The sequence below is a fragment of the Mobula birostris genome, chromosome 3, assembly GCF_030028105.1.
Source record: "Mobula birostris isolate sMobBir1 chromosome 3, sMobBir1.hap1, whole genome shotgun sequence".
Lineage (NCBI taxonomy): Eukaryota > Metazoa > Chordata > Chondrichthyes > Myliobatiformes > Myliobatidae > Mobula > Mobula birostris.
Genome location: NC_092372.1, coordinates 116017218 through 116036702, shown reverse-complemented (window position 1 = coordinate 116036702; position 19485 = coordinate 116017218). Strand labels below are relative to the sequence as shown.

The 19485-nt window shown below is 49.7% G+C and overlaps 1 protein-coding gene across 1 annotated transcript in view; it reads right to left on the bottom strand.

Annotated features, from left to right (window-relative positions):
• Positions 1-19485, bottom strand: part of LOC140195231 (CD48 antigen-like) — a 60753-nt gene that overhangs the window by 6494 nt on the left and 34774 nt on the right. Inside the window, exons 4-5 of the mRNA XM_072253235.1 lie at positions 2121-2261; positions 1645-1730 (exon numbers count right to left, since the gene is read on the bottom strand). Of these exons, the coding sequence (XP_072109336.1) occupies positions 1645-1730; positions 2121-2261 (227 nt within the window). The remainder of the gene's footprint in view (positions 1-1644; positions 1731-2120; positions 2262-19485) is intronic.

Sequence of the window (19485 nt, the reverse complement as noted above, 5' to 3'; positions counted from 1 at the left end):
GGGCTTGGACTCCGAGCCGGAGACTGGACAAGGACCCAGAATCTGGGTCATGACTCAGGCTTGGACCCCGAACTAGGCAAAGACGTGACATGGATACAGGAGTGGACATGGCTTGGGTTCTTCATGGCTTTGGTACTTCATGGCTTGGGTACGTCAAGGCTTGGGTTCCTCGAGGCTTGGGTTCGGACTCCAAGCCAGAGACTGGACAAGGATCTAGAACCTGGGTCTTGACTTGGTCTCAGACTCTGGAACTAGGCGAAGACATGACATGGTCTTGGGGAGGACAGGAACAGAGCCTTGGTCTAGAGCACGTGAACACAGAGCCTTGGACTTGAGATGACAAGAACGCAGAACACAGAGCCTTGGTCTTGGGAGGATAGGAACACAGAGCCTTGGTCTAGAGAATGGGAACACAGAGGCTTGGACTTGAGAGACAGGAACACAGGGACATGGAACACAGAGCCGAGACCCCTCCTTGGGAACAGGACTTGGGGCCGGGGCTCTACACAGAATGCTGAACACAATGAGACGGTTCCCGACACTAGATTGCGGCAGACTGCCAAACCTACCTAGCGCAGGCGTGGACACAGAGTCGGTTCCCAACACAAGGTAGCGGCAAGTGGCTGGACCTACCCAGTGGAGGCATGGACACAGAGAAAGTTCCCAACAATAGGTAGCGACAAACAGCTGGACCTACCGAGCAAAGGCGGGGGCACAGTAACAGTTCCAACTCTATGACAGACAGTTTCTTATCTTGACACAGCAAGGCTCCGGTCTTGCTCTAGTGGTTGAACTAGGCACAGGCTGCGGGGCAAGGCTCCAGAAGGAAGGGGAAGGGTAGGGAACAGTCCAGCCTCAGGGTAACGGCAAAGATGGCCTGACTTACCCAGTGCAGGCAAGGACAGGATACTGACGAGACGAACCAGCAACCACACTCGAACCCAGGGCCACTTATATTCCCAGCCCCAAGATGAGCATTAGGTGCTGATGATTAAGCCCAACAAGGGACAGCCGGAAGAGCCGGAGTTCGGAGTCCACGGGCCAGAACGTGAACCGGAACCCGGACTTCACGGACCTGACCATGACAGTGTGTGTCTCGGGGGAGCAGTGTACTCCAGTGACCGAATGCGGGGGAGGAAGTGTACCCCAGTGACTGAGTTTGTGTGTGGAGGGGGTGGTGTGACAGTGTACCCCAGTAACTGAGTGTGTGTGGGGGGGAGGGTGGTGAAGTGTACCCCAGTGACTGGTGTGTGGGGACAGTATAGCCCTGTATATGAGTGGGAATGGATTCTTGCTGCCCTGATGGAACAACTATGAAGGTCACTGTTCAGTTTGAGGGGCAATCTCTTTGTTTAATGCCCAGGATCTCACTGTGCCTTTGCTTATGTTGCTCAGCTCTGTGGATTCTTTGACAGAACTGTAAGGGCGCTCAGCTTTGGCTCTCAATGAGCCTGCAATTGTCCTGCATGCAAACAGCACCCAGTGGTCTGTCGGGGTGGTGAGGATGGTCAGAAGAGATTAAACTAGTACCCCTGTCCCGAGGTAATGTGGCTGTCCTTCACACGGTGAGAGGGGTCCCAGGGGATTGAGGAGTCCAGTCTGCAGTTTCCCCTCCCTTCACTGGGGTAATACATCTCCTCTTACCGTCTCATTTCCCTCTGGAGGCTGCCTGTTGGTTGCTGATCTGTTTGTTCCCTGAACTTCTGCGTAAATAGTGAGGTGACCTGGGTCTGTGGAGCAGAAGAAGAGCAGATGAGGACCAGCCCACACCACAGTGTTTCATTCCTTCACACCCCAATGACTGTCACCCCTCTGCACCACATCCACTGCCAAGACCCCGTCTCTCCTGAATCCCTCCCTCATCTCTCCTTTCCCTCCCACCCTCCATGCACTGATTCCCTGCTCCCTCAAACCTCCTTATTCCCTCCTCCAACTGCCCAACTCCTCCCTCTCCCACCTGCACCTCATTTCCTGTCGTCCCCACACTCTGACACCAGCTACATCCCTTCTCCCATCTTTTGTCCCCACATGTGAGGGTCAGGATGTGAGACACCTGACTATCCCACTGTCCTGCTCCTCTGCCCTGCCCGGTCCTTAGGGTAGGACTGTTGGGTACTTGCCTTCAGGCCTGCTCCCTTCAGTTGTAATCCTCCTGCGGCTGAAAAACTTTTTCACACCAAAGGAACCCAAAGCGCATATGACAGTGACGACACATAATGAAATGATTAGAGTGAATGCATTGTTGTTTGACGATATGTAATCTACACCAAGGGAGGAGAAAAGCTTCTGTGAATAATTCCATTCTCACGCTTCTACACCTCATCACTCCCTCCCCTCCATTACCCCACATTACTCCCTCCTCTCCACTAACCCCCATCACTCCCTCCCCTCCATTACACCTCATCACTCGGTCCACTCCACTACCCCTCATCACTCTCACCCCTCCATTACCCCTCATCACTCCCTCCCCTCCATTACCCCTTATCGCTCCCTCCACACCATTATCCCTCATCACTCCCTCCCCTCCACTACCCCTCATCACTCTCTCTGCTCCATGACCCCTCATCACTCCCTCCCCTCCATTACCCCTTATCACTCCCTCACCTCCATTATCACTCCCAACATCCTCACCTCCATTACCCCTCATCACTCCCTCTGCTCCATGACCCCTCATCACTCCCTCCCCTCCATTACCCCTTATCACTCCCTCACCTCCATTATCACTCCCAACATCCTCACCTCCATTATCCCTCATTACTCCCTCCCCTCCATTACCCCTCATCACTCCTCACATCACACCCCTCCCGTTAATTACCCTTCATCATCCCTCACATCACTGCCCTCCCCTGTATTACCCCTCATTACTCCTCACATCACACCCCTCCCCTCCATTACCCTTCATCACTCCTCACATCACACCCCTCCCCTCCATTACCATCACTCCTCACATCACACCCCTCCCCTCCATTACCCTTCATCACTCCTCACATCACACCCCTCCCCTCCATTACCATCACTTCTCACATCACACCCCTCCCCTCCATTAGCCCTCTTCACTCCTCACATCACTACCCTCCCCTCCATTACCCCTCATCATTCCCTCCCCTCCATTACCTTTCATCCCTCACTCCCCTCCATTTCCCCCTCATGACACACACCCCTCCATTACCTCTCATCACTCCCTCCCCTCCATTACCCCTTATCACTCCCTCCCCACCATTACCGCTCATCTTTCCCTCCCTTCCATTACCCCTCATCACTCCTCACATCACACCCATCCCCTTCATTATCCCTCATCACTCCTCACATCACACCCATCCCCTCCATTATCCCTCACCACTCCTCACATCGCACCCCTCTCCTCCATTACCGCTCATCACTCCTCAAATCACACCACTCCCCTCCATTAGCCCACGTCACTCCTCACATCACACCTCTCCCCTCCATTAGCCCATGACACTCCTCACATCACTGCCCTCCCCTCCATTACCCCTCATCACTCCCTCCCTTCCATTACCCCTCATCACTCCCTCCACTCCATTACCCCTTATCACTCCCACCCTCTATTGTCCCTCATCACTCCCTCCCCTCTATAATCCGTCAACACGCGATCCCCTCCATTACCCCCATCACTCCATCCCCTCCATTATCCCTCATCACTCCCTCCCCTCCATTACCATTCATCCCTCACTCCCCTCCATTACCCCATCATGACACACACCCCACCATTACCCCTCATCACTCCCTCCACTCCATTACCCTTTATCACTCCCAGCCACCATTGTCCCTTATCACTCCCTTCCCTCCATTATTCCCTATCACTCTCTCACCTACATTACCCCTCATCACTACCCTCCCCACCATTACCCCTCATCCCTCCCTCCCCTCCATTACCCCATCATGACACACACCCCACCATTACCCCTCAACACACCCTCCCCTCCATTACCCCTCATCACTCCCTCTACTCCATTACCGCTCATCACTCCCTTCCCTCCATTATCCCTCATCACTGCCCTCCCCCCCAATTACCCCCATCACTACCTCCCCTCCATTGGCCCTCATCATTCCCTCCACTCCATTACCCCTCATCACTCCATCCCCTCCATTATCCCTCATCACTCCATCCCCTCCATTACCCATCATCACTCCCTTCCCTCCATTACCATTCATCCCTCACTCCCCTCCATTACCCCATCATGACACACACCCCACCATTACCCCTCATCACCCCCTCCCCTCCATTACCGCTCATCACTCCCTTCCCTCCATTACCCCTCATCACTCCTTCCCCTCCATTACCCCTCATCACTCCCCCTCCATTACGGCTCATCTCTCCCTCCCCTCCATTACGCTTTATCACTCCCTCCCCATTACCCCTTATCACTCCCTCCCCTCCATTATTCCTCATCAGTCCCTCTCCTCCATTACCCCATCACTCCCTCCCCTCAAATACCACTCATCACTCCTTCCCCTCCATTACACCTCATCACACCCTCCCCTCCATTACCCCTCGTCACTCCCCTCCTCTCCATTACTGCTCATTACTCCTCACATCACATCCCTCCACTCCATTATCCCTCATCACTCCTCATATCACACCCCTCCTGTTCATTACCCCTCATTACACTTCACTTCCTACTTCTCCCCTCCATTACCCCTCATCACTCCTCACATCACTGCCCTCCCCTCCATCAACCCTCATCACTCCTCACGTCACACCCTCCCCTCCATTACACCTCATCACTCCCTCCCCTCCATTAACCCTCATCACTCTCTCCCCTCCATTACTTCTCATCCCTCACTCCCCTCATTACCCCTCATCACTCCTCATATCACTGCTCTCCCCTCCATTACCCCTCATCACTCCTCACGTCACACCCTCCCCTCCATTACACCTCATCACTCCCTCCCCTCCATTACCCCTCATCACTCTCTCCCCTCCATTACTTCTCATCCCTCACTCCCCTCCATTACCCCTCATCACTCCTCATATCACTGCTCTCCCCTCCATTACCCCTCATCACTCCTCACAACACTGCCCTACCCTCCATTACCCCTAATCACTCCTCAAATTACAGCCATCCCTTCCATTACCCCTCATCACTCTTCAGATCACATTGCTCCCCACCATTACCCCTCATCACTCTCTCCCCTCCATTACTTCTCATCCCTCACTCCCCTCCATTACCCCTCATCACTCCTCATATCACTGCTCTCCCCTCCATTACCCCTCATCACTCCTCACAACACTGCCCTACCCTCCATTACCCCTAATCACTCCTCAAATTACAGCCATCCCTTCCATTACCCCTCATCACTCTTCAGATCACATTGCTCCCCACCATTACCCCTCATCACTCTCTCCCCTCCATTACTTCTCATCCCTCACTCCCCTCCATTACCCCTCATCACTCCTCATATCACTGCTCTCCCCTCCATTACCCCTCATCACTCCTCACAACACTGCCCTACCCTCCATTACCCCTAATCACTCCTCAAATTACAGCCATCCCTTCCATTACCCCTCATCACTCTTCAGATCACATTGCTCCCCACCATTACCCCTCATCACTCTCTCCCCTCCATTACTTCTCATCCCTCACTCCCCTCCATTACCCCTCATCACTCCTCATATCACTGCTCTCCCCTCCATTACCCCTCATCACTCCTCACAACACTGCCCTACCCTCCATTACCCCTAATCACTCCTCAAATTACAGCCATCCCTTCCATTACCCCTCATCACTCTTCAGATCACATTGCTCCCCACCATTACCCCTCATCACTCTCTCCCCTCCATTACTTCTCATCCCTCACTCCCCTCCATTACCCCTCATCACTCCTCATATCACTGCTCTCCCCACCATTACCCCTCATCACTCCCTCCCCTCCATTACCCCATCACTCCATCCCCTCCATTATCCCTCATCACTCCCTCCCCTCCATTACCATTCATCCCTCACTCCCCTCCATTACCCCCTCATGACACACACCCCACCATTACCCCTCATCACTCCCTCTCTTCCATTACCCCTCATCACTCCATCCCCTCCATTACCCCTCATCACTGCCTTCCCCTCCATTAACCCCTCATGACTCCCCCCTCCATTACTCCTCATCACTCCCTCTCCTCCATTGACTCTTACCTCTCCAGTCCCCTCCATTACCCCCATCACTCCCCTCCTCTCCATTACCCCTCATCACTCCCTTCCACTCCATTACCCCGCATCACTCCTCACATCACTACCCTCCCCTCCATTATCCCTCATCACTCCTCACATCACACCCCTCTCCTCCATTACCCCTCATCACTGCCCTCCCCTCCATTACCCCTTATCAATCCCTCCCCTCCATTACCTTTTATCACTCCCTCCCCATTACCCCTTATCAGTCCCCTGCTCTCCATTGCCCCTCATCACTCCTCACATCACATCCCTCCACTCCATTACCCCTCATCACTCATCAAATCACACCCCTCCCCTCCATCACAAATATAACTCCTCAAATCACAACCCTCCCCTTCATTACCCCTCATCACTCCTCACCACACCCCTCTTGTTCATTACCCCTCATTACACCTCACTTCCTACATCTCCCCTCCATTACCCCTCATCACTCCGCACATCACCCCACTCCCCTCCATTACCGCTTATTACTCCTTACATCACTGCACTCCCCTCTATAACCCCTCATCACTCCTCAAATTACAGCCATCCCCTCCATTACCCCTCATCACTCCTCACATCACACCCCTCCTGTTCATTACCCCTCATTACACCTTTCCTACTTCTCTCCTCCATTACCCCTCATCACTCCTCACATCACTGCTCTCCCCTCCATTACCCCTCATCACTCCTCACATCACACCCCTCCTGTTCATTACCCCTCATTACACCTCACTTCCTACTTCTCCCCTCCATTACCCCTCATCACTCCTCACATCACTGCCCTCCCCTCTATTACCCCTCATCACTCCTCACATCACTGCCCTCCCCTCCATTACCCCTCATCACTCCTCACATCACACCCCTCCTGTTCATTACCCCTCATTACACCTCACTTCCTACTTCTCCCCTCTATTACCCCTCATTACTCCTCACATCACTGCCCTCCCCTTTATTACCCCTCATCACTCCTCACATCACACCCCTCCTGTTCATTACCCCTCATTACACCTCACTTCCTACTTCTCCCCTCTATTACCCCTCATTACTCCTCACATCACTGCCCTCCCCTTTATTACCCCTCATCACTCCTCACATCACACCACTCCCCTCCATTACCACTTATCACTCCTTACATCACTGCACTCCCCTCCATTACCCCTCATTACTCCTCACATCACTGCCCTACCCTCCATTACCCCTCATTACTCCTGAAATTACAACCATCCCCTCCTTTACCCCTCATCACTCCTCACATCACAACCCTCCCCTCCATTACCCCTCATCACTCCATCCCCTCCATTACCCATCATCACTCCCTCCCCTCCATTACCATTCATCCCTCACTCCCCTCCATTACTCCATCATGACACACACCCCATTACCCCTCATCACTTCCTCCCCTCCATTACCGCTCATCACTCCCTTCCCTCCATTACCCCTCATCACTGCCCTCCCCTCCATTACCCCATCACTCCTTCCCCTCCATTACCCCTCATCACTCACCCCTCCATTACAGCTCATCTCTCCCTCCCCTCCATTACCCCTCACCACTTCCTCCACTCCATTAGCCCTCATCATTCTCTCCCCTCCATTAACCCTCATCACTCCCCTCCTCTCCATTACCCCGCATCACTCCTCACATCACACCCCTCTCCTCCATTATCCCTCATCACTCCTCACATCATACCCCTCTCCTCCATTACCCCTCATCACTGCCCTCTCCTCCATTACCCTTATCACTCCCTCCCCTCCATTATCCCTCATCACTCCATCCCCTCCATTACCCCCATCACTGCCTTCCCCTCCATTAACTGCTCGTGACTCCCCCCTCCATTACCCCTGATCACTCCTCACATCACACCCCTCCCCTCCATTACCCCTCATCACTGCCTTCACCTCCATTAACCCCTCATGACTCCCCCCTCATTACCCCTCATAACTCCCTCCTCTCCATTACCCTTTATCACTCCCTCCCCATTACCCCTTATCACTCCTCTGTTCTCCATTACCCCTCATCACTGCCCTCCCCTCCATTACCCCTCATCACTCCCTCCCCTCCATTACCCCTCATCACTCCCTCTCCTCCATTACCCCTCATCACTCCTCAAATCACACCCTTCCCCTCTATTACCCCTCATCACTCCTCACATCACCGCCCTCCCCTCCATTATCCCTCATTACTCCCTCCTCTCCATTACCCCTCATCACTCCCTCCTCTCCATTACCACTCATCACTTTCTCCCCTCCATTATCGCTCATTACTCCCTCCTCTCCATTATCCCTCATTACTTCCTCCCCTCCATTATCGCTCATTACTCCCTCCCCTCCATTACCCCTCATCTCTCCGCACATGACTGCCCTCTCTCCCCACCCTCCACTGGATACTACCTCTCCATACATGAGTATCGCATCTCTTTGCTCACCCTCCATTAATGTGTTTCTTCTGTTGAAATCAACTCCTGTGCCATTCATCTGCAGTGTAGTCGACAGTATGTCCATACACGTACACACACACACACACACACACACACACACACACACACACACTTTGCATACGAGTGAAATTCCTTTGACCCATGGGGCCGTAACACGAGAGGTTTGGACTGGATGTACCTGACAGTTCCTCGTTTGTGCTCATTATCCAGCCTAGGATGGATTTGCACCCTCTCAAAAACAGCTCTGAACACGGGGTGAATGGCCAAGGTTTCAGAAAGCTCTCTCTGATTCTCTCCTTGCATGCTCCCACTAGCCACAATAGGAGTACTTATTCCCAAAAGAATTAAAGCTTTGTCCTTCTCGATCGGGTCCGGATAAACCAACACTAACGTATCCAGGACCTCAGCTACTCCCACAACTCCAGCTTCAATGACAAGTAACCATCATACGGGTAGTCTTTCGTACTAAGACCCCAGATCTCTAGCGCACTGAGTGGTGTCACTGGAAAACTCGTCAAACACCAGTTGTAAAATGAACGGTACAGCAGAGTAACCACACAGCCAGTGTCAACAATGGCTCTCGCATAAATACCCTCAATCCGTAGTGATACACTGGAGCTCGACCCACTAATCCGACAGAAATAGGGTTTTTGCTTTTGCTTGGTACATTGTTTGGAATGTGTTCCCCTGAGACATCAGGCTGTTCCCTCACTGGGTCTCTCTGAATTTTCCCAACTTCCACCTGAAGTGTTCCTCCTCAACACAGTTGTAACAGACAATACCAGTCACTCCTCTTTTCAAAGGAGCCCATTCAATAGAGCTCAATAAACGAGTGTGGGGAGGGGGGGATCGTCTTACAAGGCTAAAAGTGAGCCTTGTAAGACGATCCTGTTCCAGTCATCCAGTCATGTTCTGTGACTGTGCGCCCTTCACCCTTTGGTCCATCCTTAATTGATTCTCCTCAGCCAGTTGAATGGCTCCTTCACGCCGCAAGCAACTCAGCTCCCTCTCTCGAGCAGAAAAATGTAGGTAGAAAGTTTTTTCCCTTTCTCCAGGAACGTGCTCCTAAACCCCATCATAAGCTCCACTGGGTTTCCCATCATGTCAGAAACGCTTTCTAGTGCATGCATGGAGCCCACAGAAGTAGCAAAGGACATTCGAGGATGTCATCACCTCAGCAGCCAGAGCTGTCTTTTCACATTATCAGAGCACTGCCACTCATCCAGCAGCTGAGATGTCTGATCCACCCATGTCTCCTATTCCTCCTCCCATCGGGGTGGGCTTCAGTCCTGAGAACATTCTCAGCCTACGATAACTCTGCCTCTCCGTCGGTGCACTTTGCTATGCATCCACCAGGGACGTAATTGCCGATACCAACTCAGAATGCTCATCCCTCGCTGGATGACTCATTAGACCTTCCACGTCAGACCACTCCTTCCCCTCACTCCGCAGAAACAAGAACAACTTGTCTTTAAAGTGTCCGCCTTCAGTTATGGAAGACTTGGTTTCCAATTCAGCATCTTTGTCTACATCCCCTCTTCGCTGAAAGTATGGATGGTCCATGGCTCTGCCTCTCCCTTGACTCCAATAGTACCACTTCAGTGTCGCTCACAAAACCTTTCCCCCAGCATTCTCTAGAACCTTCTCCCAGTTTCACCATCCTGATTGGATGACACAAGATTCCTAAGCATCCTTATCTTTAACCCAAACACTTCCAGCAGCACACACTGATTCCAAAGAAAACCATTGGATGAAATACCCTACAATGATAGCAGTAAAATCTTTACCATGGGGTTGCACTATAGGGGATAATTTAAAGTGAGAGAGGTTAAGTTTAAATGAGATGTGACAGGAAAGTTTTTTCTCTCTTTCTCTTTTAAAAATACACCACAGATTGTACTGAATGCCTAAAATAAGCTGTGTTGAGTGGAGGTAGAGGCAGATACATCAGATATGTTTAGATAGGCACGTCAATATGAGGAAACAGAAGGATATGGACATTGTGTAAGCAGGTAGGATTAGTTTACAGGTACAGGGGCCTCAGGACCCATCCCACCAGGTTCTGGAATTTATTACCCCTCAACCACCAGTTATTCCCTCTGGTCTTGAACCGGGGGGAGGGGGGGGGCGCAGTGGAGGTGGGAGGGGTGCTCTTGAACCAAAAAGAATACCTTCACACACCTGAATGAACATATCAAGAGGTAAAACAGTGTTAAATGAAGTTATACAAAGCCTGCCCAGTTTCTTCTACCATCTGTGACGAAGTAGCCAGTGAGCTAGATCACATAGAGGCAGAAGGAATTCCTCCCAAGGTTGCCTGGAGCCCATGGGCAATGCCAGTGGTACCAGTAGCCAAAAAGAATGGGTCTGTCAGGATCTGCGGTGACTTTAAGGTCACCATCAACCTAGTACTGAAAGTAGATCTATACACTCTGTTCAGGATCTGCGGTGACTTTAAGGTCACCATCAACCTAGTACTGGACTTATTTCCTGGCATAATTTACATATTACTATTTAATTTATGGTTTTATTACTATTTAATTATTTATGGTGCAACTGTAACAAAAATCAGTTTCCCCTGGGATCAATAAAGTGTGACTATGACAATAAATATACTTGCAAGTTCATGCTGGTGTAAGGTCTGTTATTTGCTGGCGAACAACACCTTGGCACAGGGCAGCATTCGTCTCAAATCTGCACTCCCTCAGGGGAACATTCAACTTTCCTATTTGGTTAAACCTGTATCTTACCAACCCTTTGCATGTATTGCTTATTGAAGTAATGCCTTCTCACCATTACCCATGCAATACTGAGTCACATGGCTGTTGGCCAGAGTTAGGCTACGAGCAGAGTTGGTGAGAAGCCTCAGTGAGAGGGTTATCCACATCATCCAGTGAAGCTTGCCCGTGATGTCTCACCTTACAGCATAGGTGTAATCATGTCACATGTTATAGAAACATAGAAAATAGGTGCAAGAGTAGGCCATTCGGCCCTTTGAGCCTGCACCGCCATTCAGTATGATCATGGCTGATCATCCAACTCAGAACCCTGTATCAGTCTTCCCTCCATACCCCCTGATCCCTTTAGCCACAAGGGCCATATTTAACTCCCTCTTAAATATAGCCAATGAACTGGCCTCAACTGTTTCCTGTGGTAGTGAATTCCACAGATTCACCACGCTCTGTATGAAGAAGTTTTTCCTAATTTCGGTCCTAAAAGGCTTCCCCTTTATCCTCAAACTGTGACCCCTCGTTCTGGACTTCCCCAACATCGGGAACAATCTTCCTGCATCTAGCCTGTCCAATCCCTTTAGGATTTTATATGTTTCAATCAGATCCCCCCTCAATCTTCTAAATTCCAACGAGTATAAGCCTAGTTCATCCGGTCTTTCATCATATGAAAGTCCTGCCATCCCAGGAATCAATCTGGTGAACCTTCTTTGTACTCCATCTATGGCAAGAATGTCTTTCCTCAGATTAGGGGACCAAAACTGCACACAATACTCCAGGTGTGGTCTCACCAAGGCCTTGTACAACTGCAGTAGTACCTCCCTGCTCCTGTACTCGAATCCTCTCACTATAAATGCCAGCATACCATTCACCTTTTTCACCGCCTGCTGTACCTGTACCTGCATGCCCACTTTCAATGACTGGTGTATAATGACACCCAGGTCTCGTTGCACCTCCCCTTTTCCTAATCGGCCACCATTCAGATAATAATCTGTTTCCCTGTTTTTGCCACCAAAGTGGATAACTTCACATTTATCCACATTAAATTGCATCTGCCATGAATTTGCCCACTCACCTAACCTATCCAAGTCACCCTGCATCCTCTTAGCATCCTCCTCACAGCTAACGCTGCCACCCAGCTTCGTGTCATCCGCAAACTTGGAGATGCTGCATTTAATTCCCTCATCCAAGTCATTAATATATATTGTAAACAACTGGGGTCCCAGCACTGAGCATTGTGGTACCCCACTAGTCACTGCCTGCCATTCTGAAAAGGTCCCGTTTATTCCCACTCTTTGCTTCCTGTCTGCCAACCAATTCTCTATCCACATCAATTCCTTACCCCCAATACTGTGTGCTTTAAGTCTGCACACTAATCTCCTGTGTGGGACCTTGTCAAAAGCCTTTTGAAATTCCAAATATACCACATCCACTGGTTCTCCCCTATCCACTCTACTAGTTACATCCTCAAAAAATTCTATGAGATTCGTCAGACATGATTTTCCTTTCACAAATCCATGCTGACTTTGTCCGATGATTTCACCACTTTCCAAATGTGCAGTTATCACATCTTTGATAACTGACTCTAGCAGTTTCCCCACCACCGATGTTAGGCTAACCGGTCTATAATTCTCTGGTTTCTCTCTCCCTCCTTTTTTAAAAAGTGGGGTTACATTAGCCACCCTCCAATCCTCAGGAACTAGTCCAGAATCTAAAGAGTTTTGAAAAATTATCACTAATGCATCCACTATTATGAGCAATGGAAGTGAACACCCAATAGCCTTTGCATCACACTTCCTTACCGCTGCAGATAAAAAATTAGACACAGATTGACAGAGGTCTTGAATCCAGTTTGGGGTGTAAAACATTTCAACCAGTACTTGTATGGAGAGAGTTTACCCTCGTTACTGATCATCAACCACTGGTGTCCACTTTCAACTGACAGAAGGGTATTCCACTACCAGCAGCAGAATGAATGCAGAGATGGGCTCTGATTCTTGGAGGACGTGGTTAGAACATTGACTACAAGAGGATGACTAATCATGGAAATGCTGATGGATTGTCCTGTTTACCCTTAGAAAAGGAACTACCGGCAAAATTTACAAAGGAGGACACTTCTTTTGACCTATTCTCCCTCATGCAAATCGAATGTCTGCCTGTTACAGCAGAGATGATCCAAAGGGAAAGCAGAAAAGACCCCACACTGTTTCTGATCTGCATGGCCACCCAAAATGGCTGGAGTGTGCTGCAGAAATTCCAGTTGCCCCATTTTTACCAGCGTCGGGATCAACTTGTCCTTGATGGAGTTTTCCTTGTGTCGGGGGTTGAGATCCAAGCTACATGCCGGTCATCTAGATGTGGTCTAAGTGAAAGCTTTGGCTCGAAGCTTTGTCTGGTGACCTGGGATAGATCAGCAGATTGAGCAACTTGCCATGCACTGTTCAGGATGCCAGCACACCCAAAAGATGCCAAGAGTAGTGGCTCTCCATCCCCATCCCCGGGAATGGCCTGCAGTGCCCTGGCAGAGTGACCCCCTTGTCAGGAAAGATGTTATCCCACAAGAGTAAGAAATCCTCCACAGCGACTAAGTCTTTAGAGCTGAATGGAACAAGTTAAAATTCACTACGTTGTAGTGTAATAGTTGTATTTTATATGTATAAAATATATAATTCAAAGATGTACTAGTGACAGGTTTGTTGGTCATTGTAAATTGTCCCATGGTTGGTGGTGGAATCCGTTAGTCTCGCGAGACCATGGATCTGCACCTGAAAAGTCTTCACTCTCCAGGGCGCAGGCCTGGGCAAGGTTGTATGGAAGACTAGCAGTTGCCCATGCTGCAAGTCTCCCCTCTCCAGGACACCGATGTTGTCCAAGGGAAGGGCAAAGGCCGATACAGCTCGGCACCAGTGTTGTCGCAGGAGTTGCCAGAATGAGGTTGAAGGCAACGTCGGACTGCCTTAGGGACTCCAGCTCCAGATTTGTCCTCAGGGTTTACTCCCAAAGCCTTTCCCATGAGTGGGTATTGCCGTAAGACAGCGGAGGTTTGAAATCAGAGTTTTCCCTCTCTTAGATGGACTGCCTTCCCATGGTTAGGCGAGGGTTAAATCAGGGGTTGCTGGCCGGCACAGCTCAAAAGGCTAGAAGGGCCTGTTTCACACCGTATCTCAATAAATAAATACACAAATGAACTGAGTTGGAGATACTCACTAAGCAGGGAGGAGTGTAGTGTGTTCAGTATTTCAGTAATATTGTAAATATATGGCTCGATTCAGAATTCTTGCCTGTTTACATCATTTATTACGGGTTATATGCATGAAGTGCGTGAATAGCGTACGTCATTACGCCACCCCGTCAAATGTGCGTTTCATTATAAGAGAAACTGAGAGTGCACACATATCCCAGTTTCCATGTTTTGCTTTCATTTAGTTTCTGGAGTTACAGAATGTAACAGAAGTCATAAACACAGGAGATTCTGCAGACGCTGGAAATCCAGAGCAACTCAACCCAAAATGCTGGAGGAACTCAGCAGGTCAGGCAGCATCCGTGGGAAGGAATAAACAACCGACATTTCGGGCCAAGACCCTTCGTTAGGACTTGAAAGGGAGGGGAGGCTGGCAGAGTAAGGTGGGGGGGGCTGGGGTGAGGGGGTGGAGGATGACAAGTAGAAAGTGAAGCTAGGTGACTAGAGGAGGGGGAATGAACTAAGAAGCTAAGAGGTGATAGGTAACAAGGGAAGTCTCCGGGTTCCCAGAAAAGGAGAGGATTGTCTGGAGGTAGATGAAGTCCTTAACGTACAAGTATCAACTGTTGGCAGGTCACCACTACGATACCAATCAGCACTAGACAGCGGCCTCCATCTGAAAGGATAATTGGGACCTGATCCCTAGAGGAGTAGTCCCTCCAGCAGAGCAGAGTGAAAAGCTGATCTGCAGACGCTTTGGGGCTGCTCTTTGTCTTGACACCTGGAGTGGAGATCGATCCCAGTCTGCTGTAGTTCAGGGAAGATTTCTCAGCCACTGATTCTGCATGTGGGGCCTGGTGCTGTGGCTGAGACGCTCACTACACAGTGCGGGTGTGTGTATCGCCTGTGAGCGGTGACGGCCGAAAGGACGATGTGGGGAACAGGGTAAATTTGGTATCCATCACTGGCAAAGTGTGGTCAGCCCCACTGATTTTCTCTTCTCCCCACTGGGAACTGTGGGGTTTCCTGGAACGGATCAGGGAGATCCCACAATCGTACAGCTGTCTCTCAGTAGGTGGTTGGAAGCGACAATGGCTCATGGGGTCTACCTGTGTTGGCCTTAAACAAATGGAGAGGGTTTGAGCTGACCATCTACAAGTCGTCACACAGAACTCGGCTCTAGAGAGATCCAGAGAGCCGAACCATTGAAAAAAGTGGACCGGGCAGCTTACTTCCTCTGTATCTTTGACCGAGATCCACAGGGTTAAGGGGACTATGCCAGGCCACACAAAGCCTTTCCAGCTCATCGACCACCTGCAGACTTCATCCATAGTGACAGGGGTGATAGAAACAGGCTCTTTGTCTTCCGCGTCCCTGCTGACCAGCAAGCACTCACCCTGCTTAACCTCACCCCAAGTTCTACCCGTCACCAGCAGCAGGTTACTGACTAACCTGCACACCTTTGCAATGTGGGCGGAAACCAGAACAAAGCAGAACAAATCCAGAACAAAGCAGAACAAACATGAAAATCCACTTGTTCGAAGGCAGAACAAGCACACTCCACACAGGCAGGTATATCTCTCGGACTGGTGAACGTCTAGTGAATTCTCCAGAGCAACACACAACCAAATGCTGGAGGCCCTCAGCAGACCATGCTCCATTTATAATCGTCCACGCTTGGACTGAGAGCCTTCCTCAGGATGAGAAAGGAAGGGGGGTGAACGCAGAATAAAATGGTGGGGTGGTGGGAGGTGAAACCAGGTGAGAGGGAAGATGTGTGGGAATGAAGTATGAAGTTGGGGGGGGGGAATAAATGGAAAAAGTAGATGGCAGAGGAAGAAGGAATCTGATAGGAGAGCAGAGTAGACTGTGGGAGAAGGGAAGGAGGAAGGAACCAAAGGGAAGTGAGGAGAAGGGGTAAGAGGAAAGCCAGACTGGGAAATGGAACCATTTTGGGGGTTTTAACCGGGCCAGATTGAAAAAGTCACTAAATAATTATCTTCAACAAATCATAAACACACTGGACCACTGTTACACCACCATCAAGAATGCCTACCATGCTGTTCCACACCCTCACTTCAGGAAGTCTGATCACCTGGCTGTACTTCTACTCCCTGAGTATAGGCAGAGACTGAAGACTGCAGCACCAGTAGTGAGGACCAAGAAGGTATGGACAAGGGAAGCACAGGAACGCCTACAGGACTGCTTTGAATCGATGCATTGGACTGAATTCAGGGATTCATCTTCGAACCTGGATTAATATGCTGCAGTTGTTACTGACTTCATTAAAACTGTGCAGATGAGTGTGTGCCTATGAGAACATACTGAGTAACTCCAAACCAGGAGATTCGCTGTCTGCTGGGGGCTAGGTCGGTGGCATTTAAGTCTGGGGACCCAGGTCTGTACAAGAAAACCAGGTATGACACAGGGGGCTATTTCAGGAGCGAAGATATGATTTTGTGTGAGGTTGGAGGCGATATCAGATGCATGTCAACTCTGGCAGGATTTGCAGGACGTTAGTTCCTACAAAGTGAAACACAATAGCATGAACATAAGAACATAAGAAATAGAAGCAGGAGTCGACCATCTGGCCTGTCGAGCCTGCTCTGCCATTCAGTAAGATCATGGCTGATCTGGCCATGGACTAATCTCCACCTATCTGCCTTTTCCCCGTAACCCTTAATTCCCCCACTATGCAAAAATCTATCCATCCTTGTCTTAAGGTAGCCTCTACTGGTTCATTGTGTTAAGAATTCCAAGGAGGAGAAGATGGCGGCGCGACGGCAGAGCGCGCGGACACTTCGGTGGTGATGTCTGTTATCTGTCAAGTAGGGGACCGTGCACAATTCTGATTTGATGGAGACGGACGTGAGAGTACAGAGGAACATCTGGAAAACTTCTGAAATGCCCGCTTAGCTGCCGCTGCTACTGTGTGGTAACCAGAATCTCCGGAGCAGAAGGCCCTGAAATCCTCGGCTTTGCGTGTTTCAGCGGCCGGGGCGAGGTCAAAGGCTCTCGGCAGAGGATGGTGCTCGGGAGGCTGTATCAGAGAGGCTGGTCGGAAGCTCCAAGTTTTCGGACGGATGGACTCAGTGTTGGCTATGGTCAGTTGTTTCCAAGGCATCGGCAAGTTGACGGTTGCAAGTTTCTCCCTTTTGCCGCCTGCTATCGGGGACTCGGGAGTCGATCGGCTCAGGGACTTTTGAGACTTTATTTACCGTGCCCATGGTTTGTTCTTCATCAAATTATGGTATTGCTTTGCACTGCTGTAACTATGTTATAATTATGTGGTTCTGTCAGTGTTAGTCTTTGGTTTGTCCTGTTTTCTGTGATATCACTCCAGAGAAACATTGTATCATTTCTTAATGCTTGTATGCATTTCTAAATGACAATAAAAGAGGACTGAGTGTTCTCATAATCTAAAATCTAAGATTCACCACCCTCTGGGAAAAGCAGTTCTTCCTTATCTCCATCCTAAATCTATTCCCCCGAATCTTGAGGCTATGTCCCCTAGTTCTAGCTTCACCAAGCAGTGGAAACAACTTTCATAATTTTATCCACCCCTTTCATAATTTTATGTTTCTATAAGATCTCCTCTCATTCTTATGAATCCCAGTGACTCAATCTCTCCTCATAGTCTAACCCCCTCATCACTGGAATCAACCTGGTGAACCTCCTCTGCACCGCCTCCAAAGCCAGTATATCCTTCCTCAAGTAAGCAGACCAGAACCGCACATAGTATTCCAGCTGCGGCCTCACTAGTACCCTGTACATTTGCAGCATAACCTCCCTGCTCTTAAATTCAATCCCTCTGACAATGAAGGCCAACATTCCACTTGCCTCCTCCATAACCTGCTGCACCTGCAAACCAACCTTTTGTGATTCATGCACAAGCACTCCCAAGTCCCTCTGCACAGCAGCATGCTGTAATTTTTTATCATTTAAATAATAAGCTGCTCTTTCATTTTTCCTTCCAAAGTGGATGACCTCGCATTTACCAGCATTGTTCTCCATCTGCCAGACCCTTGCCCACTCACTTCACCTATCTATATCTTCTGCACACACGAGGAAATCTGCAGATGCTGGAATTTCAAGCAACACACATCAAAGTTGCTGGTGAATGCAGCAGGCCAGGCAGCATCTATAGGAAGAGGTACAGTCGACGTTTCGAGCTGAGACTGTACCTCTTCCTATAGATGCTGCCTGGCCTGCTGTGTTCACCAGCAATTTTTATGTACTGTATATATTCTGCACAATTTGCTTTTCCACTCAATTTAGTATCATCATCAACCTTGGATACACTGCACTTGGCCCCCCTTGCAGATTATTAATGTATATCATGAACAGTTGCGTGCCCAGCACCGACCCCTGTGGCACACCGCTCACCACTGATTGCCGATTGGAGTAACACCCATGCATCCCAACTCTCTGCTTTCGATTAGTTAACAAATTCTCTATCCATGCTAATACATCACCCCAACTCTATGTATCTTTATCTTACGGATAAATCTTTTATGCAGCACCTCATCGAATGCCTTCTGGAAATCCAAGTAACGTCTATCTGTTCCCCTCTATCCACTGCACTCATTATATCCTCAAAGAACTCCAGTAAGTTTGTCAAACTTTGCTGAATCCATGCTGCGTCTGCCTGATGGATCCATTTCTTACCTGATGCCTCGCTATTACTTCTTTAATGATAGCTTCAAGCATTTTCCCAACTACAGATGTTAAACTAACTGGCCTATAGTTACCCGCCTTTTGCCTATATGCTTCACTACCGGACGAGCTCAACGTCTTCTATTCCCGCTTTGAAAGGGAGGATATAACTACAGTGTGAAGATCCCTTCAGCACCTGATGACCCTGTGATCTCTGACTCGGAGGCTGATGTTAGGCTGTCTTTAAGGAACGCAAATCCTTGCAAGGGTGGCAGACCCCAATGGAGTACCTGGTAAGGATCTGTAAACTCGTG